This window comes from Oncorhynchus mykiss, chromosome 16, assembly GCF_057628025.1.
Source record: "Oncorhynchus mykiss isolate SJ-2025 chromosome 16, ASM5762802v1, whole genome shotgun sequence".
Lineage (NCBI taxonomy): Eukaryota > Metazoa > Chordata > Actinopteri > Salmoniformes > Salmonidae > Oncorhynchus > Oncorhynchus mykiss.
In genome coordinates this window covers 26,827,592-26,845,998 of record NC_143037.1, presented here as the reverse complement: position 1 = coordinate 26,845,998, position 18,407 = coordinate 26,827,592, and the positions used below count along the sequence as shown (strand labels likewise).

Sequence of the window (18,407 nt, the reverse complement as noted above, 5' to 3'; positions counted from 1 at the left end):
TTCAAAAAGGCTTTACGGTGAAAGCAAACCATGTGATTATCTGTGGACAGCGCCCCGCTTACAAAAGCATACACACATTTTACAACCAAGTAAAGGAATTACAAAAGTCAGAAATAGCGATAACATTAATCACTTACCTTTGAAGATCTTCATATGGTTGCAGTCACAAGAGTCCCAGCTACACAATAAATGTTTGTTTTGTTCAATAAAGTCCCTCTTTATATCCCAACCACTCAGTTTTGTTGGCACATTTTGTTCAGTAATCCACTGGCTCCAAGGCGGTCAAAACATGCAGACGAATACATCCTAATAGTACCGGTAAAGTTAATCGAAACATGTCAAACGATGTTTCTAATTAATCCTCAGGTTATCAATTGTCTAAATAATCGATAATATTTCACCCGGACAATAACGTATTCAATAGAAAGGAAAAACAACGAAGGGCGCGCAATCGGTCACGTGCACAAACCAGCTCTGCATTCTTCCTCAGTCCACTGACAAAAAGAGTCTCATTTTTCTTCATTTTTCAGAAAAAAAGCCTGAAATAATGTCTAAAGACTGTTGACATCTAGTGGAAGCCGTAGGAACTGCAATCTGGGTCCTAACCCATTAGATACTGTATCGGCATTCAATTGAAAATACCCACATCAAAAAAATCCCACTTCCTGGATGGATTTTCCTCAGGTTTTCGCCTGCCATATAAGTTCTGTTATACTCACAGACATTATTTTAACAGTTTTGCAAACTTTAGAGTGTTTTATATCCAAATATATGCATCCTGGCTTCTGGGATTGAGTAACAGGCAGTTTACTTTGGGCACGCTTCTCATCCAGATGCCGAAATACTGCCCCCAAGCCATAAGAAGTTTTAAGAAACTGTTAGTTTCAACCTTTGATTCACTGTAATTTTGATTATGCCTGCTCTGCTTGGTATAGTGGGCTATCAAAAAAGCTGGAAAAGAGAATTCAGGTCATGCAAAAATAATGTTCAGGTATACAGTGCCTTGCGAAAGTATTCGGCCCCCTTGAACTTTGCGACCTTTTGCCACATTTCAGGCTTCAAACATAAAGATATAAAACTGTATTTTTTTGTGAAGAATCAACAACAAGTGGGACACAATCATGAAGTGGAACGACATTTATTGGATATTTCAAACTTTTTTAACAAATGAAAAACTGAAAAATTGGGTGTGCAAAATTATTCAGCCCCTTTACTTTCAGTGCAGCAAACTCTCTCCAGAAGTTCAGTGAGGATCTCTGAATGATCCAATGTTGACCTAAATGACTAATGATGATAAATACAATCCACCTGTGTGTAATCAAGTCTCCGTATAAATGCACCTGCACTGTGATAGTCTCAGAGGTCCGTTAAAAGCGCAGAGAGCATCATGAAGAACAAGGAACACACCAGGCAGGTCCGAGATACTGTTGTGAAGAAGTTTAAAGCCGGATTTGGATACAAAAAGATTTCCCAAGCTTTAAACATCCCAAGGAGCACTGTGCAAGCGATAATATTGAAATGGAAGGAGTATCAGACCACTGCAAATCTACCAAGACCTGGCCGTCCCTCTAAACTTTCAGCTCATACAAGGAGAAGACTGATCAGAGATGCAGCCAAGAGGCCCATGATCACTCTGGATGAACTGCAGAGATCTACAGCTGAGGTGGGAGACTCTGTCCATAGGACAACAATCAGTCGTATATTGCACAAATCTGGCCTTTATGGAAGAGTGGCAAGAAGAAAGCCATTTCTTAAAGATATCCATAAAAAGTGTCGTTTAAAGTTTGCCACAAGCCACCTGGGAGACACACCAAGCATGTGGAAGAAGGTGCTCTGGTCAGATGAAACCAAAATTGAACTTTTTGGCAACAATGCAAAACGTTATGTTTGGCGTAAAAGCAACACAGCTGAACACACCATCCCCACTGTCAAACATGGTGGTGGCAGCATCATGGTTTGGGCCTGCTTTTCTTCAGCAGGGACAGGGAAGATGGTTAAAATTGATGGGAAGATGGATGGAGCCAAATACAGGACCATTCTGGAAGAAAACCTGATGGAGTCTGCAAAAGACCTGAGACTGGGACGGAGAATTGTCTTCCAACAAGACAATGATCTAAAACATAAAGCAAAATCTACAATGGAATGGTTCAAAAATAAACATATCCAGGTGTTAGAATGGCCAAGTCAAAGTCCAGACCTGAATCCAATCGAGAATCTGTGGAAAGAACTGAAAACTGCTGTTCACAAATGCTCTCCATCCAACCTCACTGAGCTCGAGCTGTTTTGCAAGGAGGAATGGGAAAAAATGTCAGTCTCTCGATGTGCAAAACTGATAGAGACATACCCCAAGCGACTTACAGCTGTAATCGCAGCAAAAGGTGGCGCTACAAAGTATTAACTTAAGGGGGCTGAATAATTTTGCACGCCCAATTTTTCAGTTTTTGATTTGTTAAAAAAGTTTGAAATGTCCAATAAATGTCGGTCCACTTCATGATTGTGTCCCACTTGTTGTTGATTCTTCACAAAAAAATACAGTTTTATATCTTTATGTTTGAAGCCTGAAATGTGGCAAAAGGTCGCAAAGTTCAAGGGGGCCGAATACTTTCGCAAGGCACTGTATACTGAATGTCCCCCCCTAGGACCCACATAGGGGTACAGGAGTTACAGGAGGTGGGCTTGTTGCCTTTAGAGACTAGAGTGGACCTTTAAACTTAATCATATGTTTGACATCTTAAATGATAGTGTCCCAGGTTATATGGAAAAACACATTTATTTGGTCTATAACCAACACAGTTACAATACCAGAGCTAGTGTTATGTCTTGTAAAATCCCAAGAGTAAACAGTAATGCATGGAGCACGTTTTTCTGTACAGGCATTTGTCTATGGAATAGCATACCCCGGGAGATCAAGCAAGTAGAAATAGCTTTAAAAAAGCAGGCAAAGGTTTTGATTGGGACAAGGTTGTCTAAGTAAGAGAAACAACTCCACTGCCCCTTGTGCCCCCTACTGCTGGTCAGGTGTATTTATTTGAATGATAGGTATATGAAATGAATAGATTGTTTTAATGTGAAATGAATATGCCTACCTCCTCATGCCTTTTGCACACAATGTACTCTTTCTTTTTTTTCTACTATGTTATTGATTTGTTTATTGTTTACTCCATGTGTAACTCTGTGTTGTTGTCTGTTCACACTGCTATGCTTTATCTTGGCCAGGTTGCAGTTGTAAATGAGAACTTGTTCTCAACTAGCCTACCTGGTTAAATAAAGGTGAAATATATATATTTTAAATATGGTTGATTTAAGGTTAGGGAAACGTGCAGTGAATAATGTATTTATGGTTGTTTGTAAAATTGAGGACCACTTTGAGGACCACTTTGGAAACCAGCGTTTGAATTAATGCAGTCAAGTGATATCCTCTGGGTCCACATTGTACCATTTGTTGTATATGTCTGTTACCCAAAATAAATTAAATTCGACGTCTAGAAACCCAAAGGTTGACTTTGAATCTCACCACGGAGAACTTTAGCATTTTAGTCAATTAGCAACGTTAACTACTTACTACTTTTTTAGTTACTTTGCCACTGCTTAGCATGTTAGCTAACCCTAACTCTTTTAGCTAACCCAAGCCTTAACTCTTTAATCTAATTGATAAACTTAAACTTAACCCTAACTCCAACCCAGCTAATGTTAGCCAGCTAGCTAACGTTAGCCACCTAGCTAGAATTCATAACTTATCATACATTTAGCAAATTACAAATCATTGTACGTTTTGCAAATTTATAACATATAATATGAATTGTAATTTGTAACATATCATAAGAAATGGGTGATGGACATCCACAAATGAATACATACCCTACTAAATGGAGTGTCCTGGATTTACGTATAGAATAATACAAAATACTCAGACCAGTTTGGCGGGCCGGTGGGTTTAGGGTCATGAAATATTATTGTGTGGATGAAGAGAGTGCTGGGCGGGATGAATAAAGAGAAAACAATACATGAAAAAAAATCATAAAATGTATAATTGTTGTGCAATTTATATCCATCATTTTGGTTTTTCTTTCATTATTTTTAGGCTATCTAGCATTACTGCATAAGCTTTAGGGCCTGACTTTACATGTGCCAAATAGCCTACATGCTAATCGCTAAACGCTTTTAGGAACCATCAGAAAAAGTTAACCTTGATCCAATGAAGCAAAAAGGACAATGTTTGAGTTTAATTCAGTAAGGGAAAAGCTGTGAAATGGAGAGTTGAAAATAAAGAAAAGGGAGGGCCAGAAAAGTAAGGGTTGGGAAAGATTTAGCGTAATGGAAATAGAGGATGATAGCAATGCCTACTTTACAGTATGTTTGATGATTGTGAGGCGCTATACACATTTGACTGTCACAAGATGGGGACTTCAAATAGGCCTAAGGCACGCCACGGTAACTTTAACCTACTGTTCAAATGGGTTAAATGGAAACTGAAATCTGGACACTGACTGCATGTCTATAACCAATCCTTAATATTAACTCCTGCAGAATTAACTATTTCTTGCAGTAAAATGATACACCAAATGTAAAGAATTTGACTCGGGAACAAGAGTGGAGAAATACGTATTTCATTCAGCATCTTCAGAGAATAAGAATGCACAGTTAGCACCTCTAAAGATGTATATATCTTTATCAGCATCATAAAAGCTAATAGTATTTTAACCACATAAGATTTCAGTTGGGCCTAGATGCATATTTGATTAGAAACATGTCATTTTCACAGCTTACTGTTTCATATTATTTTGTTGTTATTTATTGCATTTTCTCCCTGGTCCCTAAATGTCTTTGCTCCATGAAAGAAGCAGAGATGACAAAGTTTTTTCTGATGTTAACTAAATTGAAGCATTTATTCTATCATTTATGACATTATTCTGGTAGGCAAGGGTGTATTAGTCTCCTACACTCTACAAATTAGGGGTTCAACAAATGTTCTTCTAAGATCTAAGGTCCTCAACGTTCTTGTCACTGAAAATAGCCCCAAAAAGGTTCTTCCAAGAACACCATAGGAGGTGGGATTCATTGAGGAACTGCCTTAGTCGGTGGGGGTTCTTGCAGGACCCTAACTGCCCAACTGAACTTTTGGAATTGAAATTGAAAGGACAGCAGGTGCAGGCACTTAACTGAAACATTTTAATATCTCAATTAAAGTGAATGCACCGGCTGTCCTTTCAAATTCAAATCCAAAAAGTTTCAGTTGGGCAGTCCTGTAAGAACCCCCACCAACTAAGGCGCAACACAATTCAACAGATGTATTTGGCATGCTGACTGCAGGAATGTCCACCAGAGCTGTTGCCAGAGAATTGAATGTCGTTTTAGAGAATTTGGCAGTACGTCCAACCGGCCTCACATCTGCAGACCATGTTCAAACACGCCAGCCCATGACCTCCACATCCGAAATTTTCACCTGCAAGATCATCTGAGACCAGCCAACTGGATAGCTGATGAAACTGAGGAGTATTTCTGCCTGTAATAAAGCCTGTTTGTGGGGGAAAACTCATTCTGATAGGCCCACCCACTGCGGAGCAAGGCCCAGCCTATGTCCTCCCACGTCCACCCATGGCTGCGTCCCTGCACAGTCATGTGGATGTATTTCAAGGCCTACCTTCAAACTCAGTGCTTCTTTGATTGACATCATGGGAAAATCAAAAGAAATCAGCCAAGACCCCAACAAAACAATTGTGGACCTCCACAAGTCTGGTTCATCCTTGGGAGCAATTTCCAAATGCCTGAAGGTACCACATTCCTCTGTACAAACAATAGCACGGAAGTATAAACACCATGGGACCACGCAGCCGTCATACCACTCAGGAAGGAGACGCATTCTGTCTCCTAGAGATTTACGTACTTTGGTGCGAAAAGTGCAAATCAATCCCAGAACAACAGCAGAGGACCTTGTGAAGATGCTGGAGGAAACAGGTACAAAAGTATCTATATCCACAGTAAAACGAGTCCTATTAACGACATAACCCGAAAGGCCGCTCAGCAAGGAAGACGTCACTGCTCCAAAACAGCCATAAACAAGCCAGACTGCAGTTTGCATCTGCACATGGGGACAAAGATCGTACTTTTTGGAGAAATGTCCTCTGGTCTGATGAAACAAAATATAACTGTTTGGCCATAATGACCATCATCATGTTTGGAGGGAAAAGGGGAAGGCTTGCAAGCCGAAGATCACCATCCCAACTGTGAAGCACGGGGGTGGCAGCATCATGTTGTGAGGGTGCTTTGCTGCAGGAGGGACTGGTGCGTTTCACAAAATAGATGGCATCATGAGGTAGGAAAATGATGTGGATATATTGAAGCAACATTTCAAGATCAGTCAGGAATGTAAAGCTTGGACGCAAATGGGTCTTCCAAATGGACAATGACCCCAAGCATACTTCCAAAGTTGTGGCAAAATGGCTTAAGGGCAGCAAAGTCAAGGTATTGGAGTGGCATCACAAAGCCCTGACCTCAATCCTATAGAAGATTTGTGGCCAGAACTGAAAAAGCTTGTGCTAGCAAGGAGGCCTACAAAATTGACTCAGTTACACCAGCTCTGTCAGGAGGAATGGGCCAAAATTCCCCCAACTTACTGTTGGAAGCTTGTGGAAGTCTACCTGAAACTTTTGACCCAAGTTAAACAATTTAAAGGCAATGCTACCAAATACTAATTGAGTGCATGTAAACTTCTGACCCACTGGGAATGTGATGAAATAAATAAAATATGAAAAATAAATAATTCTCTATTATTATTCTGACATTTCACATTCTTAAAATAAAGGGGTTATCCTAAGACAGGGAATTTTTATTAGGTTTAAATGTCAGGAATTGTGAAAAACTGAGTTTCAATGTATTTGGCTAAGGTGTATGTAAACTTCAGACTTCAACTGTATTTATGTTCATTATATAAGCAGAAACATATCTAAATTAGGCCCAAAAATATTCTGTACCTTGTCCCCAAAAAAATCTGATGTCTCTGACTGTAGCCTACAGCACAATTTCTATAAGCCAGCAGCATACCATCCTGCATCCTACTGCTGGTTTGCTTTTGAAGCTAAGCAGGGTTGGTCCTGGATGTGAGACCAAATGCTGCTGGAAGTGGTGGTGGCCAGTAGGAGGCACCCTTTCCACTGGTCAACAAAAAATAACAAAAAATAAATATCCCATTCCCCCAGGGCTGTGATTGGGGAAGTTGCCCTAGGGGGTACCATCTTTGTCTCTTTTTTTGGGGATGTTAAACAGGTGTCTTGACTCTCTGTGGTCACTAAAGATCCCATGACACTTACCATAAGAGTAGGGGTGTTAACCCCGGTGTCCTGGCAAAATTCCCAATCTAGCCCTCTAACCATCACGGTTACCTAATCATCCCCAGCTTACAATTGGCTCTTTCATCCCCCCTCCTCTCCCCTGTAACTATTCCCCAGGTTGTTGCAGTAAATGAGAATGTGTTCTTCGTCAACTTATCTGGTAAAATAAAATTAAAAAAATATTTGCGGGTTGGTGTAAGCCTCAGATTTTCACTTTATCACATATAGTCAGGCTTGCGGCAGCAGTGTGCATTCATGGATGCCAGGGGGAGGCAGGCTTCCCCAAATATTTCACCCCAAAAAATGATGAAATAATTAATTTTGTCTGTGTGGCTGAATCTCACAGGAGAAATCATCAGAGCGCTGTCTGTGTAGGCCATGTCTGTGTAGGCCATGTATCTGATGCTGTCTGGAACAAAAGATTATGACATGTTGCCTCCGTAGCGTTTGATAGATTCCAGCAAGCATTTGGCCTCCCTTTATATAAAAAAATCGAATAATTAGACAATCAGAGTTGAGCTGTGCCCAACTGTGGGTCGTCCTGGAGCAGTAAAACAACGGTTTGGATTTGGCTTCACACCAATCAAATCACATCTTTGAGCAAATGTTATCATTGTCAGAAAAACGTGTCCATTTCTGATCTGCTTGTGTTGATGTTCTGCGTCGCTAGCTTGCTGAAATGATCCCTTTCCTAAAGCCTTGGATGGCGATGGGGATTTGGACTTGTGGTTTTGACTTAATTCTCTGTACATAACAATGATTATGATGGAGATTCTGATCCAACCATAAATTCATATATTGTGCGAATGGCTTGAGACAAAGTTTGATATGTAGCTGTCATGACGTTGAACTGGGGGATAGGTTTATGACAGTCATAAATACCTCTTCCCCCCTTTTTCCTCTCTCTACCCTACTGAGGTTACATTTTTTTTAAAACTTGGTTAACATAGAGATTCTGGGAACATCCGTAGGTGGGAGGAAAATAACTATATTCTGGTAATCCGAACAATTGAACATATGCGGTGGTACTTAATGAATATGATGTCAGTTCGGTTGTCATCTGAGACATTCTCATCAATGATAAGATGACATAAACTCTACAGTGGAAAGTCTACACATCAGAGTTATCGGATTCACATGGAATTGTTGTTCAATTTAAATGTTTGAATATGAAATTATTTGTGACGGGATGAAATGTGATTTTAGCTTCTAAAATGTGAGATGTGGGTTTTCATAAGTTAGCGCTGCTCACTCAGTGGCCCGCCCACGTGAAGAGACAGAGGTTGTAAACTATGAAACACACCCCTTTCTCCCTTCCTATATAAAGCCTTGACGACAACATAACTTTCTGTTCCGGGAATGTAGGACGACGGTCCTATGTCAGAATGGTTCAGATAATAACTACAGAACGAAGCCAACATCAGCGTGAGCGTTGGTTGCGAATGGTATGAACTTTGAACTCTTATTCACTACAGAAGTGATATCTCCTAGTCGTTGTGTTAGCAACCGCAGCTGCAAACGCAGGTTAGGAAGGAACAGACAGAGTATCCCGTCTACCACACAACAACGTTACTACAACGTATCCAATTGACCACCAGAGACATTCTTCAAAGGACTCGGTTTGGCAACCCGGCCTTGATCTACCACCAACCTACTGAAGCTCAGAGTAAATAATTTAGAATGCATAAGATACTGTATTTATGATAGCACAGCTTTTTCCCTTTGTTCCTCAGTCTCCCGCCTTTCACTCAACCCAGCCCCTTTTCCTTTGTGTAACAAGCTGTCATATCTGTTCCGCCCGCTAGGGACGTTTTCCTTTATGACGTAGTTTGTAATCAAGTTATGATTAATTGTGTACATGTGTGATTCTGTGTGATTAGTTAGGTATTTAGTAAATATATAATTAAACCCAATTTTGTATTGCTGATTCAACTTGTTAACCAGGGGTCGTGCAGATAAAAGGATTTACAACTTTCAGATGAGACTGAATTAAGGTGACGATTGATATGGACGGCTATTGATGTAAAATATTACTAGGTCTTTAAGAGTTTATTCAAAAGATAACAGCTCCATAAATATTATTTCGTGGTGCCCGACTCTCTAGTTAATTACATTTACATGATTAGCTCAATCAGGTGATATTAATTACGGAGAAATTATTTTGTAGAATAGCATGTCATATCATTTAATCCGGCATAGCCTAAGACACGACATAGCCTAGGAGGCTCACGTTAACTAGCTAGCCAACTTAGCTGGTTCATTGTTGCCCATATGAGGAAGTTAGCCTACCAAGGTAAAATGCTTGCTAGCCTATGAAAACAAAAAGCCATAGACTGTTTTGCCAACATGAGAGGAGGACGGCATTGGTGTTCAAGTAGTCTACAAGTAGGGTGAGTCCCCAATTTATAACAAAAAGTTTTTGGTATCTTTAAGTTTGTTTTCAGAGTATTAAACTAAGCATACATAGCCTTGTTGAGTTGATGATGTTTTAAATGTTAAAGTTGAAATAGTCCTGGAATAGCGGAGGCAGTACTCCAATTGTCTTTGTGCTGACTTGTGATAACTGTTGTTTAAAATCAGTAGTTGTTTAGTAAACTGTCAAACATTAACTTGCTTGAACATGCTGCAGGTTATATAATTGTTTTTTACATGCAATATTTGCTTTGTTGTTGCTCTCTGGATGTTGCTCTCCGGTTTTATGATGAAACAAACTTATGCATAGTTGAATTTATTCCGCCACTGTGTGATTTGTCTTTTTATTGTCACAGCCTTATTGTATATCACAGTGGAGTATGAATGAAATGGTTATAGAGCAAACAACGCAAATATCACAACAAAAGTTGCAATATGGCTTTTTTTTACTGGCTTTGCTTCCCCAGCGATTTTAATTAGCAATTGTGGGCAGTCGCAGGTGAAAAAGCAGCTGACCACCACTAATACTGACCCCATTTGAATAAAAATAGAACGTAAGAGAGAGAAAGAGAAAGGAAGAAAGAGGGACACAGTAAGAGAAACCAAAATGTGGAAAAGGGGCAAAGAAACCAGAGACAAAGGAAGGAGGCCTTCATAAATTATTTATAAGGCCTACATGCTTCAGATATCATTAATAAGCATAAAAATAATGGGAAAAGGTTTTTGGCCCATATGGAAAAGCACCAGATGTAATGACATTTTAGGCTACATCACCTTCTACTATGACCTTGTTTATGCATGATTTGTGAAGCATCCACACTGAACAAAAATATAAAATGCAACATACTAAGTTTTGGTCCCATGTTTCATGAGCTGGAATAAAAGATCCCAGAAATGTTCAATATACACAAAAACCTTATTTCTCTCAAATCTTTACATCCGTGTTAGTCAGCATTTATACTTTGCCAATATAATCCATCCATCTGACAGGTGTGGCATATCAAGAAGCTGATTAAACAGCATGATCAATACACATGTATATGTATTGGGGACAATAAAGGCCACTAAAATGTGCAGTTGTCACACAACCCAATGCCACAGATGTCTCAAGTTGAGGGAGCGTGCAATCGGCATGCTGACTGTAGGAATGTTCACCAGAGCTGTTGCCAGAGAATTGAATGTTAATTTCTCTACCATAAGCCACCTCCAACGTCGTTTTAGAGAATTTGGCAGTATGTCCAACAGGCGGCACAACCGCAGACCACAAGTAAGGCGTTGATGATGTCAATGTTTTGAACATCGTATCCCATGGTGGCGGTGGGGTTATGGTATGAGCATGCATAAGCTACGCACAACGAACACAATTGCATTTTATGGATGGACATTTGAATGCAGAGAGATACCCTGACGAAACACTGAGGCCCATTGTCGTGCCATTCATCCGCCCCATCACCTCATGTTTCAGCATGAAAATGCATGGCCCCATGTCGCAAGGATCTGTACACAATTCCTGGAAGTTGAAAATGTCCCAGTTCTTCTATGGCCTTCTTCCTCACCAGACAGGTCACCCATTGAGCTTGTTTGGGATGCTCTGGATTGACGTGTACGACAGCGTGTTTCCATTTCCCACCAATATCCAGCAACTTTGCACAGCCATTGAAGAGGAGTAGGACAACATTCCACAGGACACAATCAACAGCCTGATCAACTCTATGCGAATCCATGAGGCAAATTGTGGTCATACAAGAAACTGACTGGTTTTCTGATCCACGCCCCTACCTTGTTTTTTAAGGTATCTGTGACCAACAGATGCATGTCTTGATTCATAGTCATGTGAAAATCGATAGATTAGGGCCTATTTCATTTATTTAAATTGACTGATTCCGTTATATGAACTGTAACTCAGTAAAACTTTGAAATTGTTGTATATTGTTTTAAATTTTTGTTCAATATACAGTACCAGTCAAAAGTTGACACACCTACTCATTCCAAGGTTTTTATTTATTTGGACTATTTCCTACATTGTAGAATAACAGTGAAGACATCAAATCTATGAAATAACACATATGGAATCATGTAGTAACCAAAAAAGTGTTAAACAAATCAAAATGAACAGGTGTGCCTTGTTAAAAGTTAACTTGTGGAATTTCTTTCCTTAATGCGTTTGAGCCAATCAGTTGTGTTGTGACAAGGTAGGGTTGGTATACAGAACATAGCCCTATTTGGTAAAATACCAAGTCCATATTATGGCAAGTACAGCTCAAATAAATAAAGGGAAACAACAGTCCATCCTTACTTTAAGACATGAAGGTCAGTCAATACGGAACATATTAAGAACTTTGAAAGTTTCTTTGAGTGCAGTCGCAAAAACCATCAAGCGCTATGATGAAACTGGCTATCATGAGGACCGCCACAGGAAAGGAAGACCCAGAGTTACCTCAACTACAGAGGATAAGTTCATTAGAGTTACCAGCCTCATAAATTGCAGCCCAAATTAATCCTTCACAGAGTTCAAGTAACAGGCATCTCAACATCAACTGTTCAGAGGAGACCACTTCACTGAACCACCACTAAAGTACACCAATAATAAGAAGAGACTTGCTTGGGCCAAGAAACACAAGCAATGGACATTAGACCAGTGGAAATCTATCCTTTGGTCTGATGAGTCCAAATTTGAGATTTTTGGTTCCAACCGCCGTGTCTTTGTAAGATGCAGAATAGGTGAACGGAGGATCTCTTCATGTGGTTCCCACCGTGAAGCATGGAGGAGGAGTTGTGATGGTGCTTTGCTGGTGACATTGTCTGTGATTTATTAAGATTTCATGGCACACTTAACCAGCATGGCTACCAAAGCATTCTGCAGCAATATGCCATCCCATCTGGTTTGCGCTTAATGGGACTATCATTTGTTTTTTAACAGGACAATGACCCAAAACACACCTCCAGGCTGTGTAAGGGCTATTTGAGCAAGAAGGAGATGGATGGAGTGCTGCATCAGATGACCTGGCCTCCACAATCACCCAACCCAACCCAACTGATATGATTTGGACCACAGAGTGATGGAAAACATTCCTCATGAAGCTGGTTGAGAGAATGCCAAGAGTGTGCAAAGCTGTCATCAAGGTTACTTTAAAGAATATAAAACATATTGATTTAACACTTTTGGGGTTACTACATGATCCAATATGTGTTATTTCATAGTTAGGTCTTCACTATTATTCTACAATGTAGAAAATAGTAAAAAAATAAATAAAAACCCTGGAATGAGTAGGTGTCTCCAAACTTTTGACTGGTACTGTATATAGGGCTCATGAAGACAATGAATGCTCTATGAAGCCTTTAAGTTGATGTCCATTTCAATTTGATTTAATTAAATGTGCTAAGCACCTTTTGACAGTCATGGCCATGGGTCCCATACATGCATTATAGACAGCACAGTACAAAACTACACCCTGTTGTCCTTCACTGATATCAAACACACATTATACCATGGCACTGGACCAGGATACTGTCCCTGGGGCTCCAGCAGGCATAGATTGGACAGTGGCAGCCAGCCATTCTCCACACCCAGGAGACATAACATCTATTCAACCACCGTAGTGATTTTTCCACTAGCGGGTCAACCACATTGCCTCCCACGTGCCCTAATACTGATACCAGGCATCAATGATTTCCCTGTAGGGTGCCAAGTCAGTATGAGTCACGGGTTGGAGGACAAATCTCAATACACCAACAAAGCACCGCATTGAGCATATAAATTCAGTGAGCGATCGGAGACAGCTCTATGCAAGTTGTGTAACTTTGATTAGAAATGTGTGTGGAGAGGTGGAGACCTTCCCCTAGAATGTTTTGCCTTTCTATTCTAATTTATGGCATTTCTACACTAGTTTCTACATTTCTACACTATTCCTCTGTCCCTATAGTGGAAATGAGGCCTACTATTGACATGATGAAATATGATATGACTAACTAGATGAATTGACTGCTATGTGTGACATCATATGGAATTAAGATGTTCATGATGACAATAATTCCAAGTGCTTACTCTGTCTCACAATACCAAACTCTGATAAGCCAACTCAAATGTTGCTATCTGAGATATACAAACACAGTGATACTGAATCCTGAGGAATACTTAAATATAATATGCTTAAATATAATATACATATACACTACCGTTCAAAAGTCTTGGGTCACAACTTCCTTGTTTTTTAAAGAAAGAGAATTTAGCTTTTGTCCATTAAAATAACATCAAATTGATCAGAAATACAGTGTATACATTAATGTTATAAATGACTATTGTAGTTGGAAACGTCAGATTTTTATGGAATATCTACATAGGCGTACAGAGGCCCATTATCATCAACCATCGCTCCTGTGTTCCAATGGCACGTTGTGTTAGCTAATCCAAGTTTATAATTTTAAAAGGCTAATTGACCATTAGAAAGCCCATTTGCAATTATGTTAGCACAGCTGAAAGCTGTTGTTCTGATTAAAGAAGCAATAAAACTTCTTTAGAATAGTTGAGTATCTGGAGCATCAGCATTTATGGGTTCGATTACAGGCTCAAAATGGCTAGAAACAAATAACTTTCTTCAGAAACTCGTCAGTCTATTCTTGTTCTGAGAAATGAAGGCTATTCCATGCGAGAAATTGCCAAGAAAGATCTTGTACAATGATGTGTACTACTCCATTCACAGAACAGCGCAAACTGGCTCTAACCAGAATATAAAGAGGAGTGGGAGGCCCCGGTGCACAACTGAGCAAGAGGACAAGTACATTAGTGTCTAGTTTGAGAAACAGACGCCTCACAACTGGAGGCGACTCCGGGATGCTGGCCGTCTAGGCAGAGTTGCAAAGAAAAAGCCTTGTCTCAGACTGGCAAATAAAAAGAAAAGATTAAGATGGGCAAAAGAACACAGACACTGGACAGAATTAAATCTGCCTAGAAGGCCAGCATCACAGAGTCACCTTTTCACTGTTAACGTTGAGACTGGTGTTTTGCTGCTACTATTTAATGAAGCTGCCAGTTGAGGACTTGTGAGACTTGTGAGGAGTTCTTTGTTTCTGGCCATTTTGAGCCTGTAATCAAACCCACAAATGCTGATTCTCCAGATACTCAACTAGTCTAAAGAAGACCAGTTTTATTGATTCTTTAATCAGAACAACAGTTTTCAGCTGTGCTAACATAATTGCAAAAGGGTTTTCTAATGGTCAATTAACCTTTTAAAATTATAAACTTGGATTAGCTAACACAATGTTCCATTGGAACACAGGAGTGATGGTTGCTGATAATGGGCCTCTGTAGATATTCCATAAAAAATCTGCCGTTTCCAGCTACAATAGTTGTTTACAACTGTAACAATGTCTACACTGTATTTCTGATCAATTTGATGTCAATTTGATGTTATTGCAAAAACAAGAAAAAACACATTTCTAAGTGACCCCAAACTTTTGAATGGTAATGTTCAAGCCCTTAACCAACAATGCAGTTTTAAGAAAATGGTTTAAAATGGCTGTTTAGAAGCCTCTTGGACCAAAACTTGGCACTCCGGTACCGCTTGCCATGCTGTAGCAGTATATGACTAGGGTGGCTGGAGTCTGACAATTTTTAGTTCCTTCCTCTGACACCACCTGGAATAGAGGTCCTGGATGGCAGGAAGCTTGGCCCCGGTGATGTACTGGGCCGTACGCACTACCCTCTGTAGTGCCTTGCGGTCGGAGGCCGATTGAGCAGTTGTCATGCCATACCAGGCATACCAGGTTTTCTTCTATTGGATTTTGTCTGTGCTTAGCTCTATACTATTTATTTTTATCCCAAAAAACTCCCTAGTCCTTGCCGATTACAAGCATACCCATAACATGATGCAGCCCCCACCATGCTTGAACATTTGAAGAGTGGTACTCAGTGATGTGTTCCGTTGGATTTGCCACAAACATAACATTTCATATTCAGGACATGAAGTTAATTTTTTTTGCAGTTTTACTTTAGGGCCAAACAGGATGCATGTTTTGGAGTATTCGCTACAGGCTTCCTCCTTTTCATTCTGTCATTTAGGTTTGTATTTAGGTCATGTTGTTGATCCATCCTCAGTTCTCTCTTATCACAGCCATTAATAAACTAACTGTTTTAAAGTCACCATTGCCCTCATGGTGAAATCCCGGAGCAGTTTCCTTCCTCTATGGCAGCTGAGTTAGGAAGGACACACTTCCTTGCTCAAAGGGCTATTCAATGTCAGTTTTTTTTTACCCATCTACCAATAGGTGCCCTTCTTTGTGAGGCATTGGAAAAACTCCCTTGTCGTTGTGGTTGAATCTGTGTTTGAAATTCATTGCTCAACTGAGGGACTTTATAGAAAATTGTATGTGTGGGGAACAGAGAGGAGGAAGTCATTCAAAACTCATGTTAAACACTACTTGCACACAGAGAGTCCAGGCAACTTATTATGTGACTTGTTAAGCAAATGTTTACTCCTGAACTTATTTAGGCTTGTCGTATAACAAAGGAGATGACTACTTACTGAATCAAGACATTTCAGCTTGACATTTTTTTAATGAACATAATTCCACTTTGACATTATTGGGTATTGTGTGTAGGCCAGTGACACAATCTACATTTAATCAATTTGAATTCAGGCTGTAACACAAAATGTGGAAAAGGGGTGTGAATACACTGTATACATTTTTATACTATTCTTATGTATACACACACACCACCCTACCTGTGTGACCTTGTCTGTGACATTCTGTGTGCGCTCCTTCACCTTAGCTGGAGCAAGGAGCTCCACCCTGGAGGTCGGGGGGGACAGCATGTCAGGTTTGAAGGGAGGGGGGGCCCGGTTGGCTGTTCCCCAAGTCTTCATTAGGTCCGAGTCGGACGTGGAGTTCAGCTGGCAAAGCTGGAGGTCTGATGGAGCTCCAATGTTCCCACCAGACAGGTAATTCGGGGCCAATGACAGGAGACAAAGAAAAACAGGCACCCATGTTTAGTTAAAGAGACAATGACATGAGTCCCAATGTGGTTACGTATGCATTTGCTTATTAATATTTTGATGAAGAACCAAAATGTGATTTCTTATCTTGACCCAGAACCCAGTTTGTCACAAGAGATTAGAATTTACAAATATGCTATAAAAGAGTGACTATGTTTGCAGAATTCAACCTTTCAGCTCCCCTTCTCTTTTAAAAAATCCCCACAAGTTTGGAGTGTTGTGATGCTTATAAAAATCCATATAATTACCTAAATTAAGGTGCATATCTCCCCTCCCCTAATTTGTGGCGGCTAAATGAGGTAATGGGGGGTGTTGCCCCATCACACCATTTTCTTGTTGATGTAGATGCATACCAGAATACACATAAACATCCCTATTTTCCCGGCCTCCGGTCGGAATCATTCAAGGCACGTTGTAGAATGTCAGGGAAATAGCCTTTTAAAAGGCACAATTTCTGTAGCGCCATTCGCAGCGCTACAACACTCCTTTGAATTAATTCCGACCTCCATTTTAGTAGGGGGAGGAAATGTTTGACTATATTTGACTTGATTTCAGGACTAGAATTCATGTACATTACTATAACAAACATTAGAAAAATTGATTTTAAAAAGGAAACTTTATTATTATGTTGTGAGCAAAAGACCTGGGTTCAAATATGTGTGTATTTGAATACCTGGTATTTCAAATAATTTCTGTGTACACAGCCCAAAACATATACTTTTATTTGCTTATTTGAATGGTTATTTGTCAAAACCAACTAGTATGTTCAAATACTTATTTCAAATACTATTTTGAAATACCTGGGTTAAATGCATGGGAGTGTATTTGAGTTACTTGTCTTGTCAAATAAAATATATCTGAATACATACTTAAAAATGTATGTGAAAGTTATTGAGATTTTTGAAATAGTATTTGAACACAGGTCTGTTGAGCAAGCACAAAATTGATTTTGAATGTATTTTAACACTGACAGAGGGAATGTCTGAAATGGCACCCTACTCCCTACGTATGCTACTTTTGCCCATAAAAAACATTATACAAATAAAACAAGTGCAGACGGACTTACTGGTGGTGACGCGCACTTCCCCACCCTGGGCTCCCCAATCCGCCCTCATGTCCCTGGGAGAGACAGAAAGGATATCCCCTCAGGATACTAGTTCCACTAAGATGGTCCTCCACACAATGTTCCAACAAGCAACTGGTTCAGCAACTTGTTCCACCACAAATATAAGTCAGAGACAGTTTTAAAAATGTATCTCCTCTGAGAAAATGTCCTCGGTTGGTCTTCCTCTCCTCCCCAAAAAACTTTACCGGTATAAAACCAGTTCCCTCAGAAAATGTCTGCCAAAATTGCGATTTGAGTAAATACTTTGAAGAGATTTCGTCAAAGTGTTTGCCAGTTGTTTTCTGGTTCCTTTTTTGCTAATAATATACATTAGATTGCTCTCTTTTAAACTCCGCAGATGACAACCTCTCTTAGGGTCATCCCCTCCGGAGTCTGACTCCCACAGGCCAGTGAACTGGGTTAGCGTTAACACGTGGCTATGCCTCTATGCCTCATTCACTAACACAGTGAACTGATCAATGACTACAGCAGAGAGCCGCCGACAAATAAAATCAATCCCAAATCACGGATAACAACAGGAAATGGGCTCAATGTTATTACATTGGACAT

General features: G+C 40.0%; 1 protein-coding gene across 1 annotated transcript in view; it reads right to left on the bottom strand.

The window, feature by feature from the left end:
• Positions 1-18,052, bottom strand: part of kcnh6b (potassium voltage-gated channel subfamily H member 6b) — a 30,879-nt gene extending 12,827 nt beyond the window's left edge. Inside the window, exon 1 of the mRNA XM_090202419.1 lies at positions 16,463-18,052. Within this exon, the coding sequence (XP_090058545.1) occupies positions 16,463-16,603 (141 nt within the window). The 5' untranslated portion in view covers positions 16,604-18,052. The remainder of the gene's footprint in view (positions 1-16,462) is intronic.
• Positions 18,053-18,407: the final 355 nt, after the last annotated feature.